Genomic DNA, 13,469 nt, shown 5'->3' with positions numbered 1-13,469 from the left:
TATATCAAACCAATAGTGAAACTCTGCCTCAGTCTTCGCATAAGCAGCGTTCACAAGCAAACGCTTTGTATCCGTGCCCTTGAAACTGAGTGCCAAGTTAGCTGCAACATGCCGAATACAAAATGCTCGGTATGCAAACGGTTCTCTGTCTGTAAACTTCACACCGTGCCTCTTACTCTTTTTTATTTTTCCAACATGATGCACTAACACCAAAAAGCTCTCTTCACTCTCTATTCCTCAAGTTATGAATGAATGAGAATGACACTCTACATAACTTATTGGGTATATATAGGCATCTTCCCATCAATCCACATTGTTCATAATCTGCTAGAGTGTGTAGCGGATTATGAGTGTAGCGCCATTTGGTCATAAACCGCTACAGGGTGTAGCAGTTTATGAGTAACTCAGCCCTCAACGTAATCCGTGATACCCTGTAGCGGATTACGTGCAATTGAGTTCCGCTACAGGATATAGCGGATTATATATAGTTGCGTTTATTACATTTGCGTCTAGAAATTGCCAATGTTGTATATACATAAAGGTTTTGCTCCTTCATTTTATTTGCGTAAATTTTCCATTAGATTATTTAGTTTAAATCTTTCTAGTAAGCGCTCCAATTTTGTGTGTTAATGTTTTTTATTTTGTATTGGTTAGAGGATCTTCACTAATTTAATTGAAGACAAGCCTATGTGCTACTAAATATATAATTACTTTTTGGTATTTTTCCTTATACCCATCTTGAAAGCCCAATTTCCAAAACACCAAAAATAGAAGCCCAAAATAATTGGGCCCAATATGAATCCAACCGAAACTTACACAACCGCCACCATAAACCTTCATTCTTCAGCTACAGCTTAGGGTTTATAAACACAACTATCTTCTCTTTCTTCTTTTTCGTTTTCTTTCGAATCCGAAACCCTTCTCTCCGTCGCCACCATGGTTCGCTTCACTCTTTTTCAACTACTTTCAGTTTCTCTGCATCTGTTTGCTGCGAAGATTTCCTTTTTTTTTTCTGTTTAATTTTTAATTTTTTTGATTTCGATTTGTTCTGTTGTTGTAGCCGCAAGGAGATTACATAGAACGTCACAGAAGGGACTATGGCTACCGCCTCGACCACTTCGAGCGCAAGCGCAAGAAGGAGGCTCGCCAAGTTCACAAGCGCTCTCAAATGGCGCAAAAGGTGCTTACTTTCCACCTCTCGAGTTCAATTATTCGTTCTATTTAAACCTTTTTATTGTTGTATTAACTCGATTGTAATTGTTCTTTTGTTAATTTGATTTTTTAATTTTTAACAGGCTATTGGTATTAAGGGTAAGATGATTGCTAAGAAAAACTATGCTGAGAAGGCACTGATGAAGAAAACGTGAGTTTTTTTATTTTTATTTTTGAGTTTGTTATTTTACTCACTTATGTTATTGCTTAGCTTGTGATTTCTGGTGGAAGGCCTGCATTTTCGTTTAGAAATGAAACTATTTGATGTTGTCATTTGAGATCTGAATTTTTATTTATATTGTACTATTTGAATGGCATGTTTATTTAAGTGTTTTTGGGTAGTGTTGCATTCTGTAGTTTGTCATGAACATGATTATAGAGTTGTAAGTGTTGCATAGGTTCTCAAATTAGTGAGATAATTATATGGTTTTTGTCACTGTTGTGTATCAACAGTTTGGCTATGCATGAAGAGTCGACATCTAGGCGTAAGACCGATGATAATGTTCAGGAAGGTGCTGTTCCTGCATATCTTCTTGATCGTGAGAATACAACTAGGGCCAAGGTATGTAACACATGCAGTATTAAAAATATTCTTAAGTCCTGATATAATAGTCTCTTTGTATATTTAAGCTGAAAGCTCTTCATGTCTAGGTTCTCAGCAATACAATTAAGCAAAAGAGGAAGGAGAAGGCTGGGAAATGGGATGTTCCTCTACCGAAGGTGTGTTCGCATTCAATACTCTGCCGATGTTAAATTGAAATGTGCTTCCTATTTGCTTTGTTTTGTTGACTTAATTTTAATTACTAAGTGTATGCTTCCTTGTTTCTTCAGGTACGTCCTGTGGCTGAAGATGAAATGTTCAAAGTGGTTCGGTCTGGTAAAAGAAAGAGTAAGTATTTTACATCTTCCATGGTTCTTCAAATTTTGCTGTCCAATGTAAAATAGTGGATTCAGTTTCGGTTTAATTACTCTGTTAGTCCCTATAGTTTCGCGAAATTTTCAATTAGGTCCGTATACTTTTTTTTTTGTTTTAATTGCACCATTTTTTTTTTCAATTGAGTCCCTACACTTTTTTTTCCTTTTATTTGAAGTCCCTGCACCAATTTTTTTTAGATGGGTCCCTATACAATTAAGCTAATTACTACCAAGAGTGATCTAATTGGAAAAAATTTTTAGTGCAGGGACCCAATTAAAATGAAAAAAATTATAGGGACCTAATTGAAAATTTCGCAAAACTATAGGGACCAATAGAGTAATTAAACCTTCAGTTTCTCAAATTTCTGGTAGTGGTTTATGCTTTTGCCATTTTATATAACTCATGTTAATTTGTTTTCTGGGCAAGAATCAATCTCAATCCTTTTTTGTTTCTTTGTCTGTGGCATAATGTTCATAACATGTAATGCATCTGAAATTTAATATTTGGCTATTTTGCAGCCAAGCAATGGAAGAGGATGGTCACCAAAGCTACCTTTGTTGGGCCTGGCTTTACCAGAAAACCACCAAAATATGAGCGATTCATTCGTCCAACTGGACTTCGATTCACTAAAGCACATGTCACTCATCCAGAGCTTAAATGCACCTTCAATCTGGAAATAATTGGGGTGAAGAAAAATCCCAATGGCCCTATGTACACCTCCCTTGGTGTCATTACCAGGGGTACTATAATCGAGGTATTTACATTTTCTGCTCTTATAGCAGTTTACTTTTATAATCAATTTTCGAACAAGATGTGCTGATGTGTAATGCAGCATTGATTTTTATCAAAACGTGTTGCTCATTTCTCCGCACACTGTTAATTTAGGTGAATGTCAGTGAACTCGGTTTGGTCACACCAGCAGGGAAAGTTGTTTGGGGTAAGTTTATTTGTGATCCCTTTTTCTGGTTTTCTTGCATCTGATATGAAATTTCAACTGAATGATTAATTGGTTTTTTTTGTATGACAAATGCAGGTAAATATGCCCAGGTTACTAACAACCCAGAAAACGATGGTTGTATAAATGCCGTTTTGCTTGTTTAAGGCTATATAATAGCAAGGATTGAATTTCCAACATGGCTTCAAAAGCATTGTTCAAGACCCTGCTATGTTGTGTGGAGAATCTTGGCCTTGTATCAATGACTGTATCCATGATCAATTTTTCCAGAGTTACCAACTTTTTTGGTATGAGAGTTTTGTCCGGGAAAATATTGAAAGTTACTGTAGTGTCTGTTGGTTGGACTACTGACATATGATATAGTGTACTCAAGATTCAGACAAGTCATGTACCTTTTAAGGAGCTCATGTGAAAAATGTTGATATTATTTTGATTAAGCTATTCAAATTTATAATTTCTCCTTTTGGCATGGACTGCAATTGTCTTGCATTTATGTTTAGGTGGAGAAAGATATCATCTGATTCATCTCCTGCTATATGAAATTCTAACAATGAACCAAGATTATTGTTAAATGGATAAGTAACGAAGATTCAGAGCTCAAATGAATAAAAAATTCAATTACCTCTCTCAAGGAACTAAACCCAACGACAAAGACACAAACAGCAAGATGTTATTAAGCAAAATACACTCTTTCGACAAGTATTTTTATTTTTATTTTGTTTTCCATGCAGCTATGTTTTAAAAATTATTCATTATTCAGTCTTTAGAAGAGAGAGAAGTTTAAAAAAATTTTATAAAAAATAAATAACTTTCTATAAAGATGAGTATTTAAATTAATTAAATATTATTTAAATAAAAAAATTGACTAAAAACTGAAAATGAGGATGACAAGTTATAAAAGCAAACTTGTCTTGCGTATGTGCTTACGTAAGCATATTTTGACCTTCTGGCTAGATATCATTGAGGACTTTTTTTGGAAAGCTTTAAAAATCAATTTTTATTTATTAATGAAAAGTAATAGTATTAATATTTGGTATAATTTTTTAAATTAAATTATAATATTTTAAGAAGTTATTTAGGAGTTTATAAAGAAGTTAAAAAATAATTTCTCTTATAATACTACTATTTTTTATTATATTTTTATAAAATAAGCACTTTTAGAACTAAAAACTCAAATATAAAATAATTTATTTATAAGCTACTTTTAATATAGTCATTTATTATTTAAAGAGTTATTGAGATAAAGACGCTTAAAACGTATTTTTAGTAATTAAAATTTAATGCATATAATCAATTAAACTATATTATTTTTGTCAAAATTATATCAGATAAATTGATTTGATTGAAAAATCAGTAAATCAAACATTAAACCAATCTAAATTAATATTATTTTTAATAAAAATAACTTTAATAATCCTATTATAGAAAATGACAATAATTTAGATCGGTTCAAGATGTAATTTATTAATTTTTTGGCTAAATCAATTTGTCTAATCTAATTTTGACAAAATTAATACGATTTAATAATTATATATATTAAATTTTAATTACTAAAAAATATCTTTAAAAAAAACGTTTTAAATATTTTTATCTAAAACGGCTCCCTATCATTTAAGCCGAATCTATTTATACTTTCATAGTACTTGAATTTTTATTCTCTATTTTTATTCGCATATAATTAATTATAATTCACTCTTATCATTCTTTTATATATTTTATAGTTAAAACCTAAAACAGTCCTGACAATTTCGATACAACCAGATTTTTAAGAAAAAAAAAAACTCAATTCGGCTCGATAATTACTTTGAAAGGACAACGAGACTCCTGTGCTAAAAAAAAATTAATGTCATTTTTTTATATAGAAACTAATTAATCCAAAAAAAATCAAGAATCGGATCAAATATTTTTTTTAGAGACCTCATTGTCCTTTCGAAGTCAGGGGTCGAGTGAGGTATTCACTCAATATTTTATTGTGACTTCACTTTAGAATAGAAACCGAAGTTTAATTCTTAGAAAGTATTATTATTATTATTTTTCCTTAAAGCAAGTAGCACCTGCTCATCTTTGCTTACTATAAAGAAGAGGGGTGTTTCAACAACGAGTACTGTGGCTATTAAGCTTTTGAATCTTTGATTATCTTTGCTGTGATCAATGGCAACAACCACAAGCAAGTTCATTCACGCTAATGGTGGAGTTGGAGAAACAAGCTATGCTAACAACTCCTCACATCAGGTTCTCCTTACTACTTCTTTCTCTCTCTCATCTTGTGGAATTTACAAGAGATTTATTTGTTGATATGAGAGAAGAGAAAATTTAAGAGGGGGAAGTTGAATTTTCTTTTACATTTGGTAAAGTTATCATATTATAGCTAACTTTTCTTTCTATTATTTGAACTATTTGCACAATACATGTTACATTTATCCTACTTTATGTTGAAATTTAATGTTTAATTAGAAGTATTTTGGCTAACAAAGATTGAAATTTCAACCTCTTAGATAGAAGTTGTGATATCATGTAATAGATTAAACATTTGTTACTCTCCTTGCATTATATTGGTATATAAACCTAATTCCAAATTTTGTGGAAAAAAAAAATTATTCCTTTCAGAATAAGCTAATATCCAAAGTGAAACCTATGCTGGAACAAAGTTTAAGGAGTCTCTATAGCAGCTCTGTACCAAGTTGTCTGAAAGTGGCAGATTTAGGGTGTTCTTCAGGTCCTAATGCACTCAAATTAGTGTCTGATATCATTGATATTGTAGATTCCATAAGCTGCAACCTTGATAATCATGATAACAAGCCACTTGGATTCCAGTTTTTCCTGAATGATCAATTTCAGAACGATTTCAACAACATATTTCAGTCACTGCCTCATTTCTATGAGAGGATAAAGGAAGAAAAGGGAGAGAGACTCGATTCGTGTTTCGTGAATGCAACGCCGGGGAGCTTTTATGGGAGGCTCTTCCCTAACAATTCCATTCACTTCTTTAATTCTTCCACAAGTCTGCATTGGCTCTCTCAGGTTTGGCTAACTTCAATGATCTTCAATTTGTAATAAGATTTTGGTTACCTGTGCTTGATAACAAAATCCGTTATGTACTGACAGTGTAAAACGTTTCTTTGTTCTCGTTTAGGCCCCGAAGGGATTGGCTAAGGGAACCGGATTGGTTAATAAGGGAAACATTTACATAACAAGTACAAGTCCACCAGAGGTGTACCAAGCATATCTTGATCAGTTTCGACATGATTTCAGTACATTTCTAAGATCTCGTGCAAAGGAATTAGTGCAGGGTGGTGGTATGTTTCTGTTGTTTCTTGGCAGAGATCAAAGTTCTGAAATAGTAACTCCTTATGGAATTCTTGGTTCAGCACTCAATGACATGGTTTCAGAGGTACATACATGCATGATTACACAGACCATCCAAGCTTGAAGAAAATTCATTCTTGATAATTGCATAATTTTTTATGTTATATCTTTTGGTAAGAAATCATAAGCTTATGAAGTATGTTATATGTATATAGCAAGTGTTTCAAGATAGAAAATATAGAAACCATTGAGAAACAGTTGTGTGAATATATAATATGAAACACTTGGCAAGAAGAAAAATTGGACTCGAGTGGTTTACTAATTTCATATATGTATATATATCATTTTTCTAAGTTCATATATGAAATCTAATGTATTGCAGGGTTTGATTGAAGAAGAAAAATTGGACTCAATTAACATGCCAAGATATGGTGCTACACCAGATGAGGTGAAACAAGTGATTGAGTCAGAAGGGTCTTTTACTCTTCAGAAGCTTGAAGCTATCAATACCCCTTGGGATGAGGGTTTGAACAAGAACAATGACAATGATGATACAAATATGAGTGCTGATTTCATAGCCAAATATGTAAGAGCTACTTGTGAACCGTTGATGAAGGCAGAGTTTGGTGAAGGAATCATTGATGAGTTATTTGTTAGATATAGAAAGAAGCTTGTGATGAAGTTGGAACAAGAGAAGTTAGAGTACACTAATTTGGTCATGTTCATGACTAAGAAATGACATGAATGTTATTATTTTGAATAAGCTATTCAAATTTATAATTCTCTTCTTTTTTTTTCATGGATTGCAATTGTCTTGCGTTTTTGTTTCGGGGAATAATGTTATCATCTCATGCATTGTGAAATTCTAACAATGAACGAAGATTACTGTTAAACGAGATTCATAGCTCAAATGAATCAAAGTTCAAACATCTTTGGAAGAGATTGAGATTGAGAATATGAGACTAAATTAAGTTTTTTATTATGTTTGGTATAAAGTGTACAAAACTGAAGGGACTAAACTTTCGTATTAAGCTTTTTTTTTTTTTAATTAGGAGTGAGATTCAAATCTGCGATTTCTAGGTGAGTATGAGAAAATTATGCCATTTGAATTATAACTCATTGGTAAGTCTTGTTTGATTCATGGTAAATATGAAGCTAAAATAAAAATATTTACTAAAATGCTTTTATTTATTAAAAAAAATACTAAAGCCTTAATTTCAGTCTCTTATATCTTTACTTTCTAAAGGTATTGAATAGACTAAAATTTTGTATTTTCGGACTGAAATTTTAATTTCAATCGTTAACTATACTAAACACAATATGAGTCCTAGTCTTCCAAATTTATGGAAGCAAACACTACCTCAAGGAACTAAACCCGACAACAAATTAAAGACACGTACAAACAGCAAGAAGTTATATTAAAACGAAGCAATTCGATTCTATAGAAACATAAGTAAAGTTTTGTAGAGCTTAGAGAACCAGATGGAATCATGGAAATGGAAATGAGCTTCTAGCTTTGAATTTTAACTATGAATGAATCTAACAAGTATAGATATTCTAATGAATTATCGTGCTTGCATTGTCACTATAGACACATACAAATCTCCATGCCTAATACATTATTGTCATGCCTTTCTATCTTATATGGTGTCAGACTGTCAGTAACTCAGAATCTCATGATCGTATTTATAATGGTATATGAGATTCATACAATAAGTATATGGTCCTTTGAGTGGAGAATAAGTAGAATTTTAATTAACTTTTTATATACATAGAATACAAAAGGTTAAATTACTCTTTTAGTTCATATAGTTTCTCCTTATGAAGTTCTTGGTTCAGCACTCAACGACATGGTTTCAGTGGCACATATACACATAGGTGGAAAATTCTATAATCTTTTCTGTTACATGCTTTGTTAAGAAACCATAAGCTTATGAAGTATTGTAGGGTTTGATTGAAAAAACAAAATTGGATTCAATGAATATGCCAAGATATGGTGGTACACCAGATGCATTGATACAAGTGAATAAGTGATTGAGTCAGAAGGGTCGTTTACTCTTCTAAAGCTTGAAGCTATCATTAACCCTTGGGATGAGGGTTTGAACAAGAACAATGGCAATGATAATGCAGATATGAGTGCTGATTTCATAGCCAAACATGCAAGGGCCACTATATTGCATTACCGTTCCATTTGCCTTTATGAAAACACGATAAAAATACATGCAAAATTTCGAAGATAATGCTGCCAAGAACTTGGTGGGAAGAAATACAAAGAAACAATGAATGGAGGAAACTGGCCTCCAATTCATGTCAAGTGATTTAAGAAACACCTAACACATGAAAAAGTGGATATTAGAGGATTCAATGCAATACATCCCCACCAGCAATGAACTCAGCACAATACAATCTCCATTACAATAGATACTTTTCAACCACAGTCCGGCCGAACTTCTCTTGTACATCTCTCGGTGTTTCAATCTGAGAAAAGCAACAAATTCATATCAAATACAATGACAGAATAGCCATTTTGAATGATTGATTTGAATCATCAGCAAGATACTAACCGCATTAAGGGCTTTGAAGACAGCCTTAACTGTATTATGCGGATTTCTGGAACCGATGACCTATCAAGCGCAACTAAAATTAGAGCAAGGACTATATTTACAGGAATACGCTTTTATTGATTGTATTCAAATGTCAGTTACCTTTGACTTGACATTCTTAAAACCAGCTAAATGCAGAATGGTTTGAACTATTCTACCAGCTTTCATGCCAGTTGTGGTGGAAGCAGGCCAAAGGTACACCTAAAGCATAAACACATGGAGTAATCTCAACTATTAACAAGGATAAGCAAAACACTTGCAATTCTATCCACAAAAACAAAGCCCCTTTACAATTTCATTATAGAAGCTAAAATTAATCAGAGTGATAAATGTGGGAAGTACTACTAGAAGGAAATGGATTACATACCTTCGTCTTTTTATATGATGTTTGTACAGCATGTGCTATCGTGTGTTCCTCGTGTCGCTCCACAGAATGCAAATTCTGAAAGCATTTCTCATATGCCTGATTGTGGAAAAATCAATGATTAATTCAATACTCTGTCAAAACAATAACTTATTAAACATAAATCACTCAAGGTCTACTTTCACTTAGAAAAAATATAGGTACTCTTATTAAAGGCTTATAAACACATATTTAGTTCTTCTAATCCTCTAATGAAAAGATCAATGTTATACAGATTATTATGCGTGTGTATGTATCTTATAAATCTATAATGCAACCAGCACTTTGTGTTCAACTCTCTTCAACTGACTCAAACAAAAGTATACAGTAAAATGAGATCCAAATTTAATTTGAGATTAGAATAAAGCATATTGGATAATAAACAGTTTTCAAAGTAAAATTTAACAATACAAAATATTTGGATACTTTTATAATAATTAAGAATGATCTGTTAGTTGAATTTACAAGAAAGCATGTTCATATTAGCAAGATCTTTGTGTACTGAGTAAAACATGTTTTAGGTTTATTTGAAATCCTAAAGCAACTGATGGTGGAACAAAAGCCACCAATCCCAACTCTCACCGTCTCAAGAACAGATTAACTGCCAAAGAAAACTTAAACAGAACTTGAAAGGCAAAATAAGAGTCAATACCTTCTGAAGGGCAACTGGAATTGCAGGGCCTTTGGCTTTGGCAAATCCGACAACACCATTGTAGTTGCCACAAGCTAACATAGCAGTGTACTTAACAACTTGTCCTCCCTACACCATGAAATAACTAAACACATAGGGAAAAAAATAAAAAAGAGTGGAAACCATGGAAGGAAGTAAAATCTGCGGAGTACCTTAGTGACTTTACACGTTCTATTCACATCTATCAATTTCACATCAAAACCCTGGTAACACATATAAACAAAATCTAAAGTTAGATCTATTGATAGCACAAACATGACAGCGGACAAAATAACTAAATTTACAAACTCAAATTAACAAGGAACACAATGAAAGTGCACAATGTAAAGATCAATAAGAACTCCCTCTATGAAATAAAAAAGAAATGCAATATCTTAAAAGAAGATCAAGATATTAACATGTATTGTATACATATAACAATTTTCATAGAAAAAAAAATCAACATAGGTATTTGTATATATAAAGATGGATGTGAAGCAAGAAATACAGGATACCTAAATAAGGGGTCATTTTGGCACTTAGCACAGAAAAATCATTCTTCAAAAATGGTATACCCATGAGTATCTCTGCATGGGAAATTCAGGCAAGGGATAACAATAGACCTAAATTCTCGAGGAAACAGAAAAGTATATAAAATGCCATTATTTCACGAAAGCATATGCCAGCAATCTATATGATATCTGCTTATTAGAGTCAATAATTAAAATGTCAAGAATCACCAAAGCTAAAAACCAACTTAGAGGGTTAACCAAAAATATCGATCTTGTAGTCACACAGAATGTGCCCCACCTACTCAAATAAACTTTGTGATCACAAAAATTACTCTAAAATAGAAAAACCAGTTCACTTTTTAAGGATTTTCATTTGGAAGTGTGTTTTTTATGGATTCAAGATTCAGCAATTTTTTTTCTCCCTTCTTTTTTTTTTAAATTATAAATGATGTCACTTGATCAAACAAAAAGATCTTATTCAATTCGACTTGTCTGAAATTTCAGTTTATTCTCCAATCAAATTCACTGCAGAAGGTAACGATTCTAAATTCGAACAAACATACCAAAGATCAACTAGCTGATATATATATATATATATATATATATATACTTGTCCAGATAAAGAATTTAACAGTAAAGTGCCTCATAAAACTTCTGAGACAATATATAGAGAAAAACTTTTCTTCCTATGCGGAGAATATAAATGAGAGGCAGTGATATAATTTTTGCATTGTGTTAAAAGATTGAGCATAAAATAAGGTAAACAATAGTATGGTCCAAAATAACAGCAGAAGCTACTCAGATAAACTTTTGAGAACTCAAAATTACTGAAAAATAGAAAACCAGTTAAGGATGTTCATTTGAAAGTGTGTTTTTTACGGATTCAAGATTCAGGGTTCTTTTTCCTCCCTTCTTTATTATTATTTTTTAAATTATAAATGATGTCACTTGATCAAACTGAATTACTGAAAAGATCTTATTCAATTGGGCTTGTATGAAATTTCAGTTTACTCTCCAATCAAATAAACATAACAAAGGTCAATTAACTTATATATATACACACACTTGTTCAGACAAAGAATTTAACAGCGAAATGCGTTACAAAACCTCTGAGACAATATATGGAGAAAAACTTTTCTTCCAATGAGAAGAATATAAATGAGAGGCAGCGATAAAATTTGTGCACTTTGCTTAATAGTGGAGCATAAAATAAGGTAAACAATAGTATGGTCAAAAATAACAGCAGAAGCTAAATCCTTATGGTAATGTTCTCCAGAAAACTTTTCTTTTAGGCAGCATATACTAGATTTAAAAAATATCCATAGGTACTCTAGCAAGAAAACTTACTACATTTTTAGTGCATAAAATTCTCAGAGAAAAAATGAAGCGAACAATTAACTGTACTAAAATCCTTTATATTGAAAGCAAACACACAGAGACAGAGCAGATTAAACTGCAGCACTAATGGTTTTTAATTCTCATACCTAAGAAAATTACTTTCTGAATGGTGCACTCATTAATCAATAATTGTGAGTAAAATAATTGATAAAGTGAAGCCAATGAGCATGAATTAAAAGACCACATCCACAGGCTATAAAGTGAAAAAAATTAGGCATGTATGAGATGTGAATACCTTCCTGTAAAGAGGTTTTCTCTTCTTCTCGGTCAACTCATTCCTCTCCTCGGCGAGATCCCTAATCTCTTCCTCCAAAAGCTTACCCTTCCTCCCAAACGTGTACTCAAGTTCAGCAAGTTTCTCCTCGAGTTTCCTATCAATGGCATCGAGCTTCGCCAGCAGGATGTTGTCTTTCTCCTTCATGTCATCAAACTCCTCCTCATCATCATCATCATCAACATCTTTAGCATCCTCATCGGCTGCTGCATCAGCATTCTCTCCCTGCGTAATCCGATTCTCCTTCTCGAATCCCGCATTCTGCAACGCATCCACATTAGGCCCAAGCTGCTCGTGCTGAATAACTCCGTAATTCGCAGGGTTTTCGGGATCATAAGCCTCCTTCCACTGCACCAACCTCATTGCCCTGTTCAGCTTGTTCTGCAGAAGAAATTTCTGCTTCTGATCAGTCTCCACCTTGAGACGATTCATGAGCTCCCCAATTACCCTGTACTCAGGACGCAACTTAAAATGCTTCTCCTCAAACTTATCAATCCTACTCATTAGTCTAAAAGCTTCGTCGAAAGTCTCGGCCTCGACGAAACTGTTAAGCAAGTCTTTGTGCCTGTTGAACTTCTTCTCGAAGTCATTGAAGCGGTTCTGGATTGCCTCGGGGGTGAACCTCTCGTCGTCTTCGTCGGTGTCGGAATCAGAAGGCTCCTCGTAGAGGTTGAGATTGGATTCCTTATCCTTGACTCTCGCCTTCTCGAGCTTCTCAATGAGGGGACCCACGCCCATGTAGTCCTCTTCGCACTCGGCGTCGATGTCGGCGGTGTCCAATCCGGCCCTAATTCGCTGATCTCTCTCCCGGAGCCTCTCGTTCTCCACTTCGGCGAGGAGGTCCTGCACTATTTTCGACGATGCTGACGTGGACGATTCAGCAGAATATCGACGGTTTGGGAGCCTGAAGGGCGGTTTCGCTGGGTTTCTGACGAGATTGGTGACGTACCTGCGTCTGAGGATCTGTGAGACCACATTTCTGGCAGATTGAATGTACCTCATTAGGGAGTAGGAACAGGAACGAGCTCCACGGTCAAGGTGACGGCGGCGGGATGCTGATAACGCCGGTGACGGTAGGGTTGGGAGTTTGGGAGTGTTTTGAACTTGATATCAATATTTTTTGGTATTGTTTCTTATACCCATTCTGAAAGCCCAATTTCCGAAACACCAAAAAGAAAAGCCCAAATAAAATTGGGCCCAATATGAATCCAACTGAAAGT

General features: G+C 33.7%; 3 protein-coding genes across 3 annotated transcripts; 2 read left to right on the top strand and 1 right to left on the bottom strand.

Moving 5' to 3' along the window:
• The first annotated feature begins 841 nt into the window (after positions 1–841).
• On the top strand, positions 842–3,543 carry LOC130960341 (uncharacterized). Its single transcript, XM_057885725.1, has 9 exons — positions 842–939; positions 1,061–1,180; positions 1,296–1,363; positions 1,666–1,774; positions 1,864–1,932; positions 2,044–2,101; positions 2,647–2,882; positions 3,014–3,065; positions 3,162–3,543. Exons 1-9 carry the CDS (start codon positions 937–939, stop codon positions 3,227–3,229), a joined length of 783 nt encoding a protein of 260 aa, XP_057741708.1. The 5' UTR covers positions 842–936; the 3' UTR covers positions 3,230–3,543.
• A 1,548-nt stretch (positions 3,544–5,091) lies between these two features.
• LOC130958344 (probable caffeine synthase MTL2) lies at positions 5,092–7,188 on the top strand. The gene is made up of 4 exons (XM_057885209.1): positions 5,092–5,315; positions 5,691–6,104; positions 6,217–6,474; positions 6,772–7,188. The coding sequence occupies exons 1-4, from the start codon at positions 5,235–5,237 to the stop codon at positions 7,126–7,128; spliced, it is 1,110 nt and encodes a 369-aa protein (XP_057741192.1). The 5' UTR covers positions 5,092–5,234; the 3' UTR covers positions 7,129–7,188.
• A 1,015-nt stretch (positions 7,189–8,203) lies between these two features.
• On the bottom strand, positions 8,204–13,365 carry LOC130961281 (uncharacterized). Its single transcript, XM_057887058.1, has 7 exons — positions 12,211–13,365; positions 10,239–10,289; positions 10,048–10,155; positions 9,360–9,455; positions 9,095–9,193; positions 8,954–9,013; positions 8,204–8,867 (listed from the first exon to the last, which is right to left on the bottom strand). The coding sequence occupies exons 1-7, from the start codon at positions 13,249–13,251 to the stop codon at positions 8,802–8,804; spliced, it is 1,521 nt and encodes a 506-aa protein (XP_057743041.1). The 5' UTR covers positions 13,252–13,365; the 3' UTR covers positions 8,204–8,801.
• Positions 13,366–13,469: the final 104 nt, after the last annotated feature.

Source organism: Arachis stenosperma, chromosome 2 (assembly GCF_014773155.1).
Source record: "Arachis stenosperma cultivar V10309 chromosome 2, arast.V10309.gnm1.PFL2, whole genome shotgun sequence".
In the NCBI taxonomy this organism is placed as follows: domain Eukaryota; kingdom Viridiplantae; phylum Streptophyta; class Magnoliopsida; order Fabales; family Fabaceae; genus Arachis; species Arachis stenosperma.
This window is presented reverse-complemented; position numbering and strand designations above follow the sequence as displayed.

What these genes read in the sequence shown, in the direction of transcription:
- LOC130960341 (XM_057885725.1), top strand. An exon ending in AGAATACAACTAGGGCCAAG is followed by an intron (nt 1,775 to 1,863) that starts GTATGTAACACA and finishes CTTCATGTCTAG; the next exon opens with GTTCTCAGCAATACAATTAA. An exon ending in CCAGGGGTACTATAATCGAG is followed by an intron (nt 2,883 to 3,013) that starts GTATTTACATTT and finishes CTGTTAATTTAG; the next exon opens with GTGAATGTCAGTGAACTCGG.
- LOC130958344 (XM_057885209.1), top strand. Translation starts at nt 5,235, where the DNA reads ATGGCAACAACCACAAGCAAGTTCATTCACGCTAATGGTGGAGTTGGA. An exon ending in CTAACAACTCCTCACATCAG is followed by an intron (nt 5,316 to 5,690) that starts GTTCTCCTTACT and finishes TATTCCTTTCAG; the next exon opens with AATAAGCTAATATCCAAAGT. An exon ending in TCAATGACATGGTTTCAGAG is followed by an intron (nt 6,475 to 6,771) that starts GTACATACATGC and finishes AATGTATTGCAG; the next exon opens with GGTTTGATTGAAGAAGAAAA.
- LOC130961281 (XM_057887058.1), bottom strand. Translation starts at nt 13,251, where the DNA reads ATGAGGTACATTCAATCTGCCAGAAATGTGGTCTCACAGATCCTCAGA. An exon ending in GAAAACCTCTTTACAGGAAG is followed by an intron (nt 10,290 to 12,210) that starts GTATTCACATCT and finishes ATGTGTTACCAG; the next exon opens with GGTTTTGATGTGAAATTGAT. An exon ending in GAACGTGTAAAGTCACTAAG is followed by an intron (nt 10,156 to 10,238) that starts GTACTCCGCAGA and finishes TTCATGGTGTAG; the next exon opens with GGAGGACAAGTTGTTAAGTA.